General features: G+C 54.7%; 8 protein-coding genes across 8 annotated transcripts; 6 read left to right on the top strand and 2 right to left on the bottom strand.

The window, feature by feature from the left end:
* Positions 1–408: 408 nt before the first annotated feature.
* PG986_004247 (uncharacterized protein) lies at positions 409–1,569 on the top strand (the record flags this gene model as incomplete). Its single annotated transcript, XM_066840469.1, has 1 exon — positions 409–1,569. The coding sequence occupies one exon, from the start codon at positions 409–411 to the stop codon at positions 1,567–1,569; it is 1,161 nt and encodes a 386-aa protein (XP_066703096.1).
* A 158-nt stretch (positions 1,570–1,727) lies between these two features.
* Positions 1,728–2,641, bottom strand: PG986_004246 (uncharacterized protein; the record flags this gene model as incomplete). The annotated part of the gene is made up of 2 exons (XM_066840468.1): positions 1,728–2,199; positions 2,589–2,641. The coding sequence occupies 2 exons, from the start codon at positions 2,639–2,641 to the stop codon at positions 1,728–1,730; spliced, it is 525 nt and encodes a 174-aa protein (XP_066703095.1).
* Positions 2,642–3,627: 986 nt separating this feature from the next.
* On the top strand, positions 3,628–4,542 carry PG986_004245 (uncharacterized protein; the record flags this gene model as incomplete). The annotated part of the gene is made up of 1 exon (XM_066840467.1): positions 3,628–4,542. One exon carries the CDS (start codon positions 3,628–3,630, stop codon positions 4,540–4,542), a length of 915 nt encoding a protein of 304 aa, XP_066703094.1.
* Positions 4,543–5,856: 1,314 nt separating this feature from the next.
* PG986_004244 (uncharacterized protein) lies at positions 5,857–6,681 on the bottom strand (the record flags this gene model as incomplete). The annotated part of the gene is made up of 1 exon (XM_066840466.1): positions 5,857–6,681. One exon carries the CDS (start codon positions 6,679–6,681, stop codon positions 5,857–5,859), a length of 825 nt encoding a protein of 274 aa, XP_066703093.1.
* Positions 6,682–7,805: 1,124 nt separating this feature from the next.
* Positions 7,806–8,824, top strand: PG986_004243 (uncharacterized protein; the record flags this gene model as incomplete). Its single annotated transcript, XM_066840465.1, has 2 exons — positions 7,806–7,817; positions 7,868–8,824. 2 exons carry the CDS (start codon positions 7,806–7,808, stop codon positions 8,822–8,824), a joined length of 969 nt encoding a protein of 322 aa, XP_066703092.1.
* Positions 8,825–9,887: 1,063 nt separating this feature from the next.
* On the top strand, positions 9,888–10,448 carry PG986_004242 (uncharacterized protein; the record flags this gene model as incomplete). Its single annotated transcript, XM_066840464.1, has 1 exon — positions 9,888–10,448. The coding sequence occupies one exon, from the start codon at positions 9,888–9,890 to the stop codon at positions 10,446–10,448; it is 561 nt and encodes a 186-aa protein (XP_066703091.1).
* A 185-nt stretch (positions 10,449–10,633) lies between these two features.
* On the top strand, positions 10,634–11,560 carry PG986_004241 (uncharacterized protein; the record flags this gene model as incomplete). The annotated part of the gene is made up of 1 exon (XM_066840463.1): positions 10,634–11,560. One exon carries the CDS (start codon positions 10,634–10,636, stop codon positions 11,558–11,560), a length of 927 nt encoding a protein of 308 aa, XP_066703090.1.
* Positions 11,561–11,645: 85 nt separating this feature from the next.
* PG986_004240 (uncharacterized protein) lies at positions 11,646–14,135 on the top strand (the record flags this gene model as incomplete). The annotated part of the gene is made up of 2 exons (XM_066840462.1): positions 11,646–11,704; positions 12,650–14,135. 2 exons carry the CDS (start codon positions 11,646–11,648, stop codon positions 14,133–14,135), a joined length of 1,545 nt encoding a protein of 514 aa, XP_066703089.1.
* Positions 14,136–14,844: the final 709 nt, after the last annotated feature.

Here is a 14,844-nt window from a genome sequence, read left to right as displayed (position 1 = left end):
TGAGAGCATAGCCCAGCAACGACTTGCATAATAATGCCGCACGATACACGAACCACTGGCGTCCAATAAACGACAGTTATTATACAATGGTCGGGACATTGGCTTTGTTCGGCTTTAATACATATAAAATGGCAAAGCATAACAACAAAGACTCTTGTGATCAATGAATGGGGACTAGTAGCTTTAAAGCAGACAATAAACCTTGTCCCCAAGCTAGTTTATATTGAGACCGAAAAGCTCAGTCGTGCAGACCTTGTCAGAGAATACTATTCAAAAGCCATCCACGATAGAAACAAAACACTGCCAAAAATAGAGAACAAGCAAGATCAGCAGACTATCCGGTCGACTCTGGAGGAAGACCCCAAGGTTGCTCTTACGAAAGAGCAGATTACGGTAGGTTCTAGTATCATGCTAGATACTGACGTTCCTAGTGGAAACGCTGCCCTTCCCCGGGACGATGTCCCTGCCCCTGAGTCACCAAAGAGGAAGCGACCGCTAGATGATCAGGAGGGCAGTGAGAAGAAGAAGGTTAAGAAGCTGTCGGAAGTCCCTCCTAAGAGAAAGCGAGCAGCGGAGGAAGAGGACACAGACAAGGCTTCTAAGAAGAGCAAGCCAACTCCGGCGGAGAAGCCCAAAGGTAAGAAGAAGTCTACCGCTGCCGCCACCGGCGCCAACACCACCCCCCTCAAGAACGGCGGCACCAAGGCCAAGAAGGCCGACAAGGACACCGAGAAGATCGACAAGCAGAAGGTGCAAAACGCCCCCAAGCTCGACACCTCGGCCGCCAACAGCAACTGGCGCAACCAGAACCCCGAAGAGAAGCTCGGGGACGTCAAGATCCCCGAGCGGGACCGCGCCCTGCGCGACCTGAATCGGATCAAGAAGGCCATCGAGAAGCAGTTCCGCGAGCTGTACAAGCGGTGCTACGACCCGTACGAGAAGGCCTTCCTCGACGTCGCGAAGCGCGAGGACCGGCGCGACCCCGAGATCGTCCGCCACCTCGACCTGATCGAGGGCCTCTTCGGCCGCCGCGACAACGAGCGCGAGGACCTCCGGCGCCGCGTGCTGGCGTTCAAGGACCCGCAGGCCTGGGACGAGGCGAAGCTGGCCCTCCGCGCCCGCCGCTGGAAGAAGGCGGCGGAGGAGGAGGGGGAGAAGAAGCAGAAGAAGGAGGAGGGGGCGCCGGTCGATGAGCGGGTCCAGGGTCTGGTCGAGGTCCTGCGCAGCATCCCGGCGCTCGAGGACCACGTCGGCAAGTGCGAGGCGCGCGTGGCGAAGGACGCGAAGCGCGTGCGGGCCGATATCGCGCTCGAGAAGAAGGGGCAGCGCAATGTCGAGACGCGGGTGTACGAGGTGCCCGTGGATCGGTTCGCCGCCAAGACCCTCAAGTCTGTCAAGAAGTCTATCCAGGAGCAGGACGTCAAGGATGCCAAGGAGATGCTCGCGCGCGCCGAGGCTCCGGATGAGGGTCCCGGAGAAGAGGAGGAAGAGAAGGGCGAGAAGGGTAGCGAAAAGACCAGCGCTGATGGTCAGGAGTCGGACGGGAGTGCTGAGTACATACAGCTCTGATCCATTGCTTGCTTTCCTTCAGGTATCATGGTAAAGTTGAACTTGTTTCCTGTTTCTATTGTTTATATTACTATTATATGCGCTGCGATAGAGTAGATTGAAAAAAAAAAAAAACGTGAAATGAAGCTATACTAGAACACGGTCAGAGCCGCTTCATGTCATATCTCCATCTGTGCGACAACCAGGTCTGGTCGCATCCCACCTCCAAGCTGCTCGACAGAGAGAAAGTGCTCATGTGTCCACACAGCATTAGCGCCCGGTGTGAAGAGAGACCGGCTCTCGCCGGTGGGGTGGTCGAGCGGGACGAAGCAGACGCTCGATCGCGCGCTGGGCACTGTCATGATACCCGGCAGTACCAGCACAGCACCATTGCGGCTCAGTTCTGTGATGTCATTATCGCCATACGCAGTCGTCCCCGACAGCGCCGTTGATCTTGACATCGAAGTTGTTTTCATGCTGCTCTGGTCCCAATGTAGACTTTGTCGTTCATTGCCACCAACTTGCGTCTCGTTGCGACGCGGGGTTGGCCCCTTTGCCGCCCAAGGCTTCGCGAAACTCGCTCGTTCTGGATCTCCGTGGCCGGGGATGCGATACGTGACCACAATCAGATCCACGTCAAGCTCGCCGTGACTGTGATGGTTTGAGACACCATTGCTGAGTACCACCACCACTGAGCTGAGGGGTGGCCAGAAAAAAGAATGGGTTGAGAGCAAGTAATTCGATGTTCTCGGTTGCCCTGAATTGAGGCCAACTCGATTGATGCACCGACGGACAGACTGCGCTGGACGGCCGAGAGCTACCAGCCCCACGACCAAAATTTCGAAACTTTCAGGCCATGAACGTCGATGCGAACCAGCTGTAGGACGCTCCCTCGAACGGAAGGGATATCTTGAACTGGCAACTATTTGATTCCACCGCAAAATGATGGACCCCTTTTCGCCGTCCTCGTGGCTTTATTTCCGGGCCATGCACTTGCGGATTTACTGTCCTTGGGAAGTTTTTAGGTACATACTTCTTACCTAACATAACCGCTGTCCATCCACCCACACAACCCCACATAGGCGTAGTGCATCCCCCCTTTTGAGTTGCTTTTGAGGTTCTGTTGCTGCACCGATCGTGACAACACCAGCGATGCAGTCCCAGCACTGGTCAATGACCTGATGTGGACAATGCGACAATGTATACCTTTTTTCTTTTTTCTTTTTCCATTCTTACCCTTCTGCCAGATCGGTCAACCATGCAGCTCCTGGTCATTGCGTCCGGCTGCTTTCCCAAAAGGGGTGGGCGAAAAGCAGACCTGCAGCATCTGCTTCTAGCCGCCGCGACTTGTCTTCATAGGGCATGGCCATTGACATTCAATTTCTCAACAGGAGGGAATCGGCCCATCAGGTGCATTGGTTCTCACCATCATCTTAAAATACCCGACTTTCTCATCCCCGGGTCGATCTTGGCGTACCGTATTCCTCAGATTGGGCGACTACTTGATAATGAGGTCTGAGTGGATGCGTAGGCGTGTCACCTGTCTTTTGGCTTACTGCTACTACCCTATACTAGCCATTTATGGCGTGCAGTCGAACAGAGGACGTTTTTATGCTTAATACACCTCGGACCCGGCAGCCCGGCGTGCAAGCGGACCCGGTACGTCATACTTGGGAATGAGGAACAGTCCTAGAAGAGGCCTGAATAGTCTCAGGAAATACAGGAAATTAGAACATGGCAACGGTCGAACTGCATCGGGACATCGGCCGGAACTAGCGGGACTGTGGCTGGCTGAGAACGGAGGGACTAAGCACATTACGAAGATACTAGCGTCGAGTCCGGCCACGACCACGGCGGCAGAGCGGCAGCTTGAGGAAGCGGTCGCGAACTAGCAAGATGGTGGGCTCGCCATGGATATCCAGGACAACAGGAAATATAACTAACTCGTCGCTCAGTTACTTTCTATTGCTGGTCGCTTGCTGTCGGTTCTTCTTGGGCAAACGCGTTCACTCGTTCTGATAACACACTCATTTCAAGGGTATCATCCGGTACACCGACTCACGCTCTTTAACCATCAATATGCGTTTCCTCCCGGTGGCCGCTCTTGTGGCCGGGGGTGCTGCGTCCGCCATCCCCGGCGTGAACCCCTTCTTGCCTGCCGCCAAGAACTCCATTCATCGACGCATTACACAGCAGCTAGTCACCTTGGTTCCTCAGCAGACCTGCTCGAGCTACACCACGGTGACGGTAAGCCCGCCGGTGCTGACCTCGACCCGTACGGAAGATGTCACGGTCACCGCCGAGACCGTTACGAGTACCCTAGTCTCCGTCAAGCAGTCGACGCTGGAGACGACCGACATCGCCACCATCACCACGTTCGAGACATCCTTTGTGACGGCGACGGTCACGGCCGCGACGGTGACGAAGACCACAGTGGCTCAGCAGCCGATACGCAAGAAGAAGCGAGGTGACAGTTGCAAGAGACACTTGAGTTCCTCCTCCTCGGCAGCCGCACAGACTACATCTTCTTCCTGGTCTTCAGAGGCCGCTCCATCCACCTCTTCCTCCATCATCCCGTCTGGCCCCGTCTGCACCGTCACCGTTACGGCCGCTGCCTCGAACGCCGTCGTAACCGTGACCGCTACGGGTAGCGCCACCGCCACCGCCCTCGAGACCGTCACGTCCCTGATCGTCGCGACCGTCACGACGACCGTCCACACGACCGACGTGCGAACGACGGCCGTCCCGACCACCCTGGCCGTGACCGCGACGACGACCACGGTCGCGCCGGCTGCGACCCCGACCTTCAACCTGCGCGTCGCGGGCGGCGACTCGAACGGCAAGTACTTGGTCTTGATGCCGTCCTTCGACCCGGGCTTCTTGTACCTCGACTACGCCACCGGGTCCAGCGCGGCGACCAAGTTCCACCTCGACGCCGCGGGCGCGCTGGTCCCCGCGGGGGCCCCCCGCGGGCCACGTCGCGTACTACTCTGACGCGGACGGCATCGCGAGCTACGTCTTGGTCTCGGATCAGGCCTTCTCGGAGCCGCAGAGCGGGAAGCGGACGCGGTGCCAGCTCCAGGGAGGGTCTACCAGCGTCGGCGGGACCGGGTCTTTCGTTTGCTCCAACAACGGCGCGATGAACGTTTTCTCCAACATCGACGGGCACCTGAATGTACAGAAGGCGGGCGGGCCCGGCACGGTCTTTACGCTTAAGTACACGGTGGTGTCGTAGACGGACGTGTGATATCATCGACGAAACGGGGAGGGGATTACTATTACTAATAATATTTAATGAGAATATACACCGATTCGCTTCTATGGATGCTGCTTCTGCTGATAGGACGCCACGCACGTGGAGGATGAGGTCGAGTCTGACCACGGTAGTTCATCGAAGCGCAGAGTGGAGTGCTCAGGCTCAGGCGACCCTGGAAGCCACAGTGCACAGCTCCCAGGGGTCTGACGCTTTGTCGGGGGTGGGAAGCGTCTCACTCACGCCAACCGACAATTGAAAACAAAATCAATGGCCGACAACAAATAGCGTTGGCCGGGGACTCGGACTCGGAGTTTACATTGCATGCGCTTTCAGCCGCTGCGGCCTGCCTGTCAACCGTCTGATAAACGGACCATGCCGCCCATCCATCCCAATAACTGGTTAATATGATCCACGACTACTCCGTGATTACCGCCCACCATCGCTGTTACCACCTTGGTACCTATCGGAAGCGGAATGAACAAAGACTCATTGCATAGGGAGATGCCATTTGTACCCAAGTGCTAAATGCTTGGTAATGTTCGTCCCACACCCACAGGGTCAGTGCGCTGGAGGCCCTTCTTGGGCGTTCACGAACCAAGCTGCTTAACGGACGGAGGAGCAGCCCTACTCCCCGCAACACTACCCCGCCCCCGCACCAAACTCCCCTGCTTGCCCTGTCAGGAATTTCTGGGCCAACACCAGTCGCTAAGCACCTAACAAATAGCATGCATTTACTGGACCATGGAAATTGCTGGGACACACGCTACGAATAGCAGCAATCGTACAATTAACGGGTTCAACTCCCCAGATTAGCAGCCTAGAAGACGAGGCAATACGTCAGCCGTGCTTGCAGAAACGGGAAACGTAAATGGAATGTGCCAATCAGTCATATGTCGTGGGTTGAATGCGAACACTTTCGCATTGATATTGCTGCTATATCCAGTCCGTAGGAATTCATTTCTACTTTCACTCGCTCACCAGCCAAAGGTATCTAGTTCTTTGCTCCGGGTAACCAAAATCCAGGCCAGCTCACTATGTAGTTCTGTATATACTTAGCGGCACCTGATGACTTCGCATTGATTCCAACGGTTGTACTCCCGGCCCCATTCTATGACCTGGAGCTTCTCGATGCCGTCGGTGGACCCCATATACCCGAAGAATTCCTCCCCGTCGCAGCGGCGGCTCGCCCATGACCGCTCCCGCTCGCGCCGCGTGTCGTATCTATGCGGGAGCCAGCAGTGCCGCCAGCCTTTGGTGGAGGGAAACCACAATTTCCCCCAGACTAAGTTGGCGTAGCTCAGCGCGTACGCTGTGGTGCCGGGCATCTGTAACTGGGGCAGGGTCTCGGCAAGCACCATGTTCTGGACCAGACGCCGGTCTACGTCCCTCATTAGGGCCGAAACGTAGGCTGTGGTTCGTGGCGTATTAGGCTCTGGGGTCCAGGGGAGATTGTACAGGAAGTACTTGGTGAATTCGATGCCGCAGAGGAAGGTGTCGTGTTGTGGACTGAGATACACAAAACCCGCCGCCTGGCCCTGGGTCCTGATGCCGTCGAGGCCTGTACGGACAGCCGATTGAATTTCGACATACTCGCACGACTTTAGACGCAGCCGCGCAGGATTTCCGTAGAGGCTAGAGTAATGGTCTGCGTCGCGGTAGATCTTGGGAAATTTGTAGATGGGAAGCTTGATCGAGTAGAATCGTAGAGCGTGCCACCGCGATTCGCGACAGATCGACAGCAGCGGACTCACCAGCTGCTTCCGCGGTATGACATGTGCATCATAGTCCACAGGTACAATCCGAGTGCTCGCCTCGACTTCCAGGGCTGTTTTCCATATCATTTCCCACAGCTCTGGGGGCATAAACGGTAGTGCCATTGCGATTTTCCTTCTGGCTTGGATCGGAGATAGGGTTGATGTATTCGTAACTTAAGCGACAAGAGAATTGTATTTTTTGCGTTACATCAGAGTAGCATCTAGGAGGGAAGGAAGGCAAAGGAAATTTGAAGCCAATATATATGTATATGTAAGTTGGAAGACGGGAAAAGGTAGAGTTTTGCAAAGTTTGGCAATTCCTGGCTCCGAGAATGTGTAAATGGCCCTCGACCATCCAAAGCTCCAGCATTACTACCTAACCTACCGTCTTGATTACTCTCTTGAAATATCGCACTGCTTAACATGCTCACTGAAGGCTTGTTAATAGCTTCTAGTAGATGGCCAAGACACTGACCTGACAACGTCGTCCCTTTGCCCGGTTGGGGACGATGGAGTTGGCTAAAGCGCGACCTAACGCCGTGACACTCACTTGTAATCAAGGTGTTCATAACGGTATCTCTATTTTGATGGATATAGGATCATGGTCGCTCCTATATATATAAGACCCTGGCCACAGTCCAATACCTGTTACTTACATCAAGCGACATGAATCAAGTCACCGGCGAAACGCCTTCACGGCTGTTGCAAGGCCTGGAAGTCCTGACCAGGCCAACTGCCACAATGACCACCACCAAGCAGACGGGCCACCTGGTAGAGGTACTTTGCCGAGATAACCAGGGAGAGCACGCGTCAGAATTCGCAGCAAATTCATTGTGACAATTGGTGACAGGTTGCTCTCAATTACTCACTCACTTATAATTGCCTTCTACTGGAACCTGGTTGAGTCTTTGTTCTTCTTGCGGACGCTCGGACTCAGCTGCTTTGTTATGCAACCAATTTAGCAACAATCGCGATTGCGGTATGACTGGGGTTCATTTGCAGTTCTTTGTCAGTTTGAGGGTGATCCTATTGACAGAAACAGCCACAGACTTCGAGGACTCTCCGTCTCTTGCAGCAGCGATGCTCGGATGAGCATACAACGTAGGGTTGTCGCCGATCTTGGAATATGGTAAATCACAACCCCCGGATATCCGATTTCGGACACAGCCAGATCCGAGATAACACTTACAACAAGCCGCCGACAATTGATAGGTGTCCTGCTGGATTCCGCGTTCTCCCCGTCAAAGATGAAACCGCTTGTGAGTCGCCCCCAGCCCGTGAGATCCCCCTGGACTTGGACTCACACTAGACGCAGGTCTTGTTACCCAAGCCAAGGTCGTCGTTACGGCAAGAAAGGGAGGAATGGTTCAAGAGAGTGGAGGAAAGCTGCGCGTACTACCTCAACCGCCTCGCCGAACTCAAGCCAACCATAGACCAGCTATGCGCCGCGAGCCCGAGCCCCGTCCCCGACCAAGACCAGATATTTCGAAGTTATCCGAATCGTCGGATCAAAGCCAACGAGGCTAAGCGAGAACATTTTCCGAAGACTGGAGAGTACGGGCAGAGCTTTGAAGACTTGAGAGACGAACGGACGAGACTGGTCAACGATGTAAAGAGTTTCGAGGAGAAAGTAAAAACCGTGCACGCAGAGTTTGCAAGCAGGAATACTCGGGAATCCAGCACGGACGACCCTCTCGCACGTGATTACTACGAGTTCATGACGAGATGCAGGCGATTCGAGACGGGCGTCCAGCTGATCCTTCGAGATGCGGATCTGGTACCGGCTACACGACCTAAGCATACCTCAAAGGGCCCAGAGCTAGAGTTAGATCCAGAGCCAGAGCCATCACCCGCCATCGCCAAAGAGTCAAAACGATACAAGAGCAACTGGATGTACGCTCTGATGTGCTGGTGCAGAGGCATTGGTCCCGGGGATGACACTCTCAATAGACGTGGTCAATGGTGGCAAAGGTTTGACTGGTTTGCTGTCGTGAGTCTTTTGTTACTTCCGTTCCTCCCAGCCCTCATGGCCTACCACTTCAGCTACAGCTACACTGGCCTACTGGTTCTCGGATACCACATTTGGTTCTGCAAGCACCAGTTGTTCGTTCATAGCCCTAAGATGTGGACGGTGTTTTGGCCGACCTATTACCTATCCGACCTCCTGACCACTGGGGTATTCTTCAGTGTCTGCGCCTCGCATGCGCTCTTTACTTTTGCGCTGCCCAGTCTCCGAGGTTACGCAGAGGAGTACACTAGGCGGTAGCATAGAACATGGAAATTTAGATTGTAGAAACTGTTGCTTGCTCGTGCTGCTTCTGAATGTTGTCTTTTGGTCAAGTGTTTGGTGCGAGCAAACCTTTTATGCAGCTAGATATACGTACGAAAAGCTCAGACCTTGGAATAAAAAGGCCATACTTCCATCCAAAGTCCCACCCAACTTGAGTCGTTCATTCGAGCTGACAGGAACAATCACTCATCCGTCTGGGCTACGTTTAAAGATTATACCACGCCGCCGTCCCATTGCATTTTCCATTTTGTATATATATATCACCACTCGCCTACTTGCTTCCGGTACACATTTTCCTGCACGGGCTGGGGCAAGCATCAAAACGAAGCTTCTACTCTTTCCAATACCTATCCCGAGGCTGGTGTGGTGACGGACAGCCGCAAGCCGCAGGAGCGGGTCAAGGAACAGTGACACAGTCGCTGAGACAACGGCACGAGGTTACCCTGTAGCGGGGACGTAGTCTGGCATATTTCATATCTGGGAAAGAAGTTTCCTTATATTTGAACATCCATAGTTCGTCAATAGCCACCCATGTTTTGAACCAAAAGAGATATCATGTTTTCAGGAATCTAATATCATTTACCCCCTTTCGTCTGCCCCACTTGATAACCTCACAGTCAATATAGTGAACGACGAGTTGGAGGTCCACAACCATCCCATCCGCAGTCTTTTTGAAGTTCAATCTCTTTAACCCCACCGTTGTTGTTGTTGTTGTTGCCTTCCACTTACGTGACGCCCCTCCTTCCGGGCACCCCTTCCCCGAGAAGCCCCACCGGTCCCGGGAGGCACCCCTTCTAGCACCATCCGGAGCTTGTGTTGCCTTCCAACACCCCCTCCGCACATGGACATGCCGGGCCCAACCCACTAACCAAATATTATTTCATCAGGTCCGTAAAATAAATAAACATCCCCCAAACACGTCAACTTGCCTTCCAAGTTGATTTCCCGTTACTTCAACTTTTCCTTCCATTTCCCCTTCCATTTCCCTTTTGAACTTACCCTTCCAACTTCCCCTTCCAACACCACGCCAGAGAGCACCATGGAAGGCTTGCCCAAACTGTGGGAGGCGCTGTCTCCGGAGATCAAACTCCAGATCTTCGGCCATCTGGCATCGCAGAACCTGAGCGAGAACGCAGCAGGCCTGCGTGTTGCAGCCTTGGCCACCGTCAACAAAGAGTGGCAAAAATACTTCGAAAGTATCACCTTCCAGTCCTTGACCTTGGAACAGTATCATGTTGCCCAGCTGGAGACCATGGTCAGCCCGCACCCGCTTCGAGTGGAGTCTGTTCGGCACATTCATCTGCGTCTCGAACTGCCACGTTACTTTGACGCCGAGGCCGACAAGCCTGAGACCGAGACCGAGGTCAAAGCCAACGACACAATCTTCAACGAGGCCACCCGCAAGCTGTTCTCAATCATGTCTCGCTGGCCCGCAAACCCAGACCAGGAATGCGTGTTCGAGATCAGCGCCCATTCGCCCAGCGATCTCCAGGCGCGGTTTGAGAGAATGCAGTACTATGCGAACAACACGATGTGGCATTTCCGCCCAAAGAATCCGAGAGACCTCGAGTTTGACACAGAGCCTATCCCTGCTTGGTGAGTGATATTCCCGCCTCTTGGCTGCTTATTCCAGTATCTTGGAGCTTTGAAAGGGTGATGCTAACGGTAAGAGTCGATAGGGCGGAAGAAGAGTGGTTCTTTGAAATGAATGGGCCTCAAATTGGCTACTATGAGCCAACATGGGCGTCGAAAAAGAGGGTGGTAGGACCTGGCCTCTGTTCGACCATGCAAGCGCCCAAATTCGCCACCGTGAAGAAGTTCAACGCCTTCGTCCTGCGCCGGCAGTTCTTCCGCGTCTTCGACGCTGCGGATGGTATCAACGTGATTCTGGATGCCATGCCAAACCTGCGCTCTTTCACGTACGAGCCATGGCACGCCATGATCGAGGAAAGTGTCGAAAGTCAGGAAACCAGCCTCTGTGAACTGATTCGATGTCTATTCGGCCATGAGAAGCTCCAGAACGTCACCATCTTCAAGAGCTTTGAGGAGCATTTGAGCAACGGTTACTGGCGTGCAGGACGCTCTTTGCCCGCACCGGACCCATTCGTGGGACACCAAGCGGCACTGGCTTCCAGCCAAGCCACCGCCGTCACGACCCTGAATCTCTCCTTCGTCACGGACGCAATGCACTTCTTCCGGTCCTTTTGGAACCCTGAGCAATTCTCGCCCGAGCCTCCGCTCATACTCCCGAGCGACGAGATGCGCTGGGCCAAGCTGGAGAAGCTTGTTCTGACTTCTAACGCGCTACGCTGGGACGGCGACCACGACAACCTTGTCCGTATTGCTGCCGATACGGCAAAGAACATGCCGCGGCTGGCGGTCATGAGAGTATGGAATTGCGGCAAAGACCACTGCGCTTATATCCTTTACGCCAGAGATTTGCACAACCTCTCAGCGCCGCTGTTGGAACTTGGCAGCACCTGGGGTTTCGAAGCCAGCGAGAACGCGATGGACCGGTGGGAAAGTGTGGCCGAGGCGCACCACTGCCGTTACCCATTGGAAATTGAAATCCCGGAACTCGAGGCAGAAAAGTTTTCATACTACGCCACGCTTGCCTACTGGACGTGGCCGGATAAAGAGAGATACCCCGATATCGCCACAGAGACAACATTAGAGGAGATTAGGCAAGATGAGAAGCACGAGCGGTATTAATGGGAAAAGGTGGTCTGAAAAGGGCAGCAACACGAATACTTACTTAGCTATTGCGACGGATTTGTTGATGCCAGTGGGGCAAACGATGGAATACTTGGTGGCCGGCAACGGCGAGTGCCATTATTGTAGTGACGTTGCTAGGAAGTACACAAGTGGATAATGCATTGATTGACGAGATACCGGTCTGCTTATTCTATGCAGGCTTGTTGCTACGGTTGGAATAGGGTTGAGTAAACTCCGTTAGCGTGGACTGGACCGAAGAATGTGGATGTATCATGCGCCCAAGAGAGAGACGGCCCGAGTGGATGGACGATGGCTGCTGCCATGAGACCGGCTCACTGATGTTGGTCGTTTTGACAGTTGCCGAATTAGTACTTCAGCATCCGCAACTGCACACCTGAGAGCACATTCCCCAGGAAGCATGGAATCGCCTGTTCCCTTCCTCCTTTGCCTATCCGACGATTGGGTTCTCCGCGACGTCATTGGCGGGACATTTTGGGACACCATTGGCCCATTGACCGCATCAGTTTCCGGGGTAGAATGGGGCAAGTGCAGATCGGGTGGATCAGCTGGTTCAATGTCGCATTCATGAAGACAACGTCGCGTGGTCGTCATGGACACTCACAGCACCTGCAACTTACAGCCGTCGGTTAGAATCGTCTCGCGCTCATTAAATAAAATTAAAAGCGAATACCAATAACGCTCATAGGAATCGAACCTATCTCAATCTTTATCCTTTCTTCATCGGCAGGCTCATAAGGCACCGCCCACCCGCCACCGTTTTCTCTTCCAAGGTTCTTGCTTGCGGATGACCATCCAGAAACTGATCTCACAGATTGGCTTCGCCAACTAGCCCCGCAACTTGGTCGGAAACTCCTTGGTCAAATACCCCACACTTTGCCTTGAAGGTAAGGAGTGTACAACGGAAACCAGTAGCGCGAATAGGAATCGAACCTATCTCGTTGTACATTGGCTTCCCTCGGCGCAGGATGCTCCCGCAAATGATCCTGGCCGCCGTTGGCCACGCGCCCGGCTTATCCCGTCAGCAACAGACCGGCCTTGTGCCTAACTACCTGACCGCGCCCGCAGGGAACCCTTCGCGCCTGGCTGGTACGCCGACCCGGACACCGAGTTCTACGAGGGGCAGTACTGGGTCTTCCCGACCTCGTCGTACGCCTACGCCGAGCAGACCTACCTGGACGCCTTCTCCAGCCCGGACCTGGTCAACTGGACGAAGCACCCCAACATCCTGACGACCAAGGACGTCAAGTGGGCCACCGAGGCCGTGTGGGCCCCCGCGCCCATCGCGCGCAACGGGAAGTACTACCTCTACTTTAGCGCCAACGACATCCAGGAGGACGAGGATGCCGAGGGCACCAAGGTTGGCGGCATCGGCGTCGCGGTGGCCGACCGGCCAGAGGGGCCTTATGTTGATGCCATCGGCGCGCCGCTCATCGGGCATTACTATAACGGCGCGCAGCCCATTGACCAGGACGTCTTCATCGACGACGACGGGCAGGCCTACATCTACTATGGCGGCCACAGCCACGCCAACGTGGCCAAGCTCAACGAGGACATGATCTCTATCGGGCAGCTCGACGGCGGCAACAGCAGCGCAAACGGCACCGCCGCCGCCGCCCAGTACAAGGAGATCACACCCGAGAACTACACCGAGGGGTCGCAGATGATGAAGCGTAATGGCACCTACTACTTCATGTGGTCCGAGGGCGGCTGGGGTGGCCCGGACTACAGCGTCTCGTACGCCATGGCCGACTCGCCCCTGGGCCCCTTTGAGCGCAAGGCCAAGATCCTCCAGCAGGACGACGCCGTCGCGACGGGCAGCGGCCACCACGGCGTCATCCACGTGCCCGAGACGGATATCTACTACATCGTTTATCACCGCCGCCCGCTCAGCGAGACGGGCCGGGACCACCGCGTCCTTGCGTACGACCGCATGTACTTCAACGAGGATGGCACGATTGCGCCCGTCCAGATGCTGGTGCACGATAACTTCGCGGACGGCAAGGCTATCGGATGGAGGTTCTACGGCGACAAGGTGGATAATTGGACAGTGGCGGGGCAGCATCTTGTGGGCGTCTGCAAGGGCGACGGACTGGCGATGCTGGATACCAACTTCACCGACCTCGTGATGAATGCGACGGTCGCCGTCTCGGACGGAACGCGCGAGCGCAGCGACGTGGGGCTCGTATTCCGCGCCACGAATCTGGGGGAAAGCAACGGTGGTGGATCGGGGTTTTCCTTGACCGGGCCGGCTGTATTCAATGGGTACTACGCAGGCATCTCGGCGGCGGGGTACGTGGTGCTGGGCAAGTACGACGGGAACAACGGGACAATGACGACGCTCGGCGAGGGGTCGGTTTCTCGGCTCCAGGCGGCTTCGGACTACGCCATGACAGTCACGGCGATAGGGAGCGAGATCAAGGTCTACTTGGGGAATACCGACACTGCGTTGATCACGGCGACAGATTTGACTTACACGTCGGGAGCCAATGGGGTTGCGGTTCATGCGGCGACGGGAGTGTTTGGGAAGGTCTCTGTGGATAAGCCTTTATAAGCAGAAGTGAGCCCAGTTGAGGCGATTCTGGACGAGTTGTATTAGTTGGATAGCGTTATACAGCATTTTAAACCTGGTTGCTTGCTTGGTTGCAGTCATTGCGCTAACTTTCGCCTGTCAGTCACCTAAATCACTAATGCTTCTGTAAGCTACAAAGCTCTAGGAGTGCCAAGTGTTCTCTTTCACTGTGACCAGCTAGCGATTTGAAACGGTGGGAAAAAAGATGACAAAAATCACTGGACGAATTAAATGACTTTGCACCCGCCATTTACCACATACATATGTGTGTATTCTCGATACTGTTGCCAATTGAAGTCAGTTGGATTAGATTGTGTCACACCCAAGGAAGTTGCCGGACCCAGGTCACCTGATCTCGTGACAGGGAGATCTCTGGTCTGCACGGCGCGTTTCGTGTCAAGGCCTGCCTCCTCCACTAAATGACATAATTCTTCGCAAGCTGTCTGTACCTCTCCTTCCATTTACACCATCCATTTGGAAACTGCAGGAAAGAAACGAAACAAACACCGGCTACTGCGGAACTCGAAATCCAGGGAAGGCCACAAGCGTGCATTGTTGTTTGCTATCCGTTTGCCTGGGGGTCAAGAAAACCCGCGCAAAGAACGTGTGGTTCTTGGACGGCTGCCTTGCGACGATGCGACAGGTCACTTCGCCAAGCATCACCACTTGGAAACCGGCACTCAATCAAACA

This window comes from Apiospora aurea (assembly GCF_038362705.1).
Source record: "Apiospora aurea strain CBS 24483 chromosome Unknown utg000003l_segment0_segment0, whole genome shotgun sequence".
Classification (NCBI taxonomy): Eukaryota; Fungi; Ascomycota; class Sordariomycetes; order Amphisphaeriales; family Apiosporaceae; genus Apiospora; species Apiospora aurea.
This window is presented reverse-complemented; position numbering and strand designations above follow the sequence as displayed.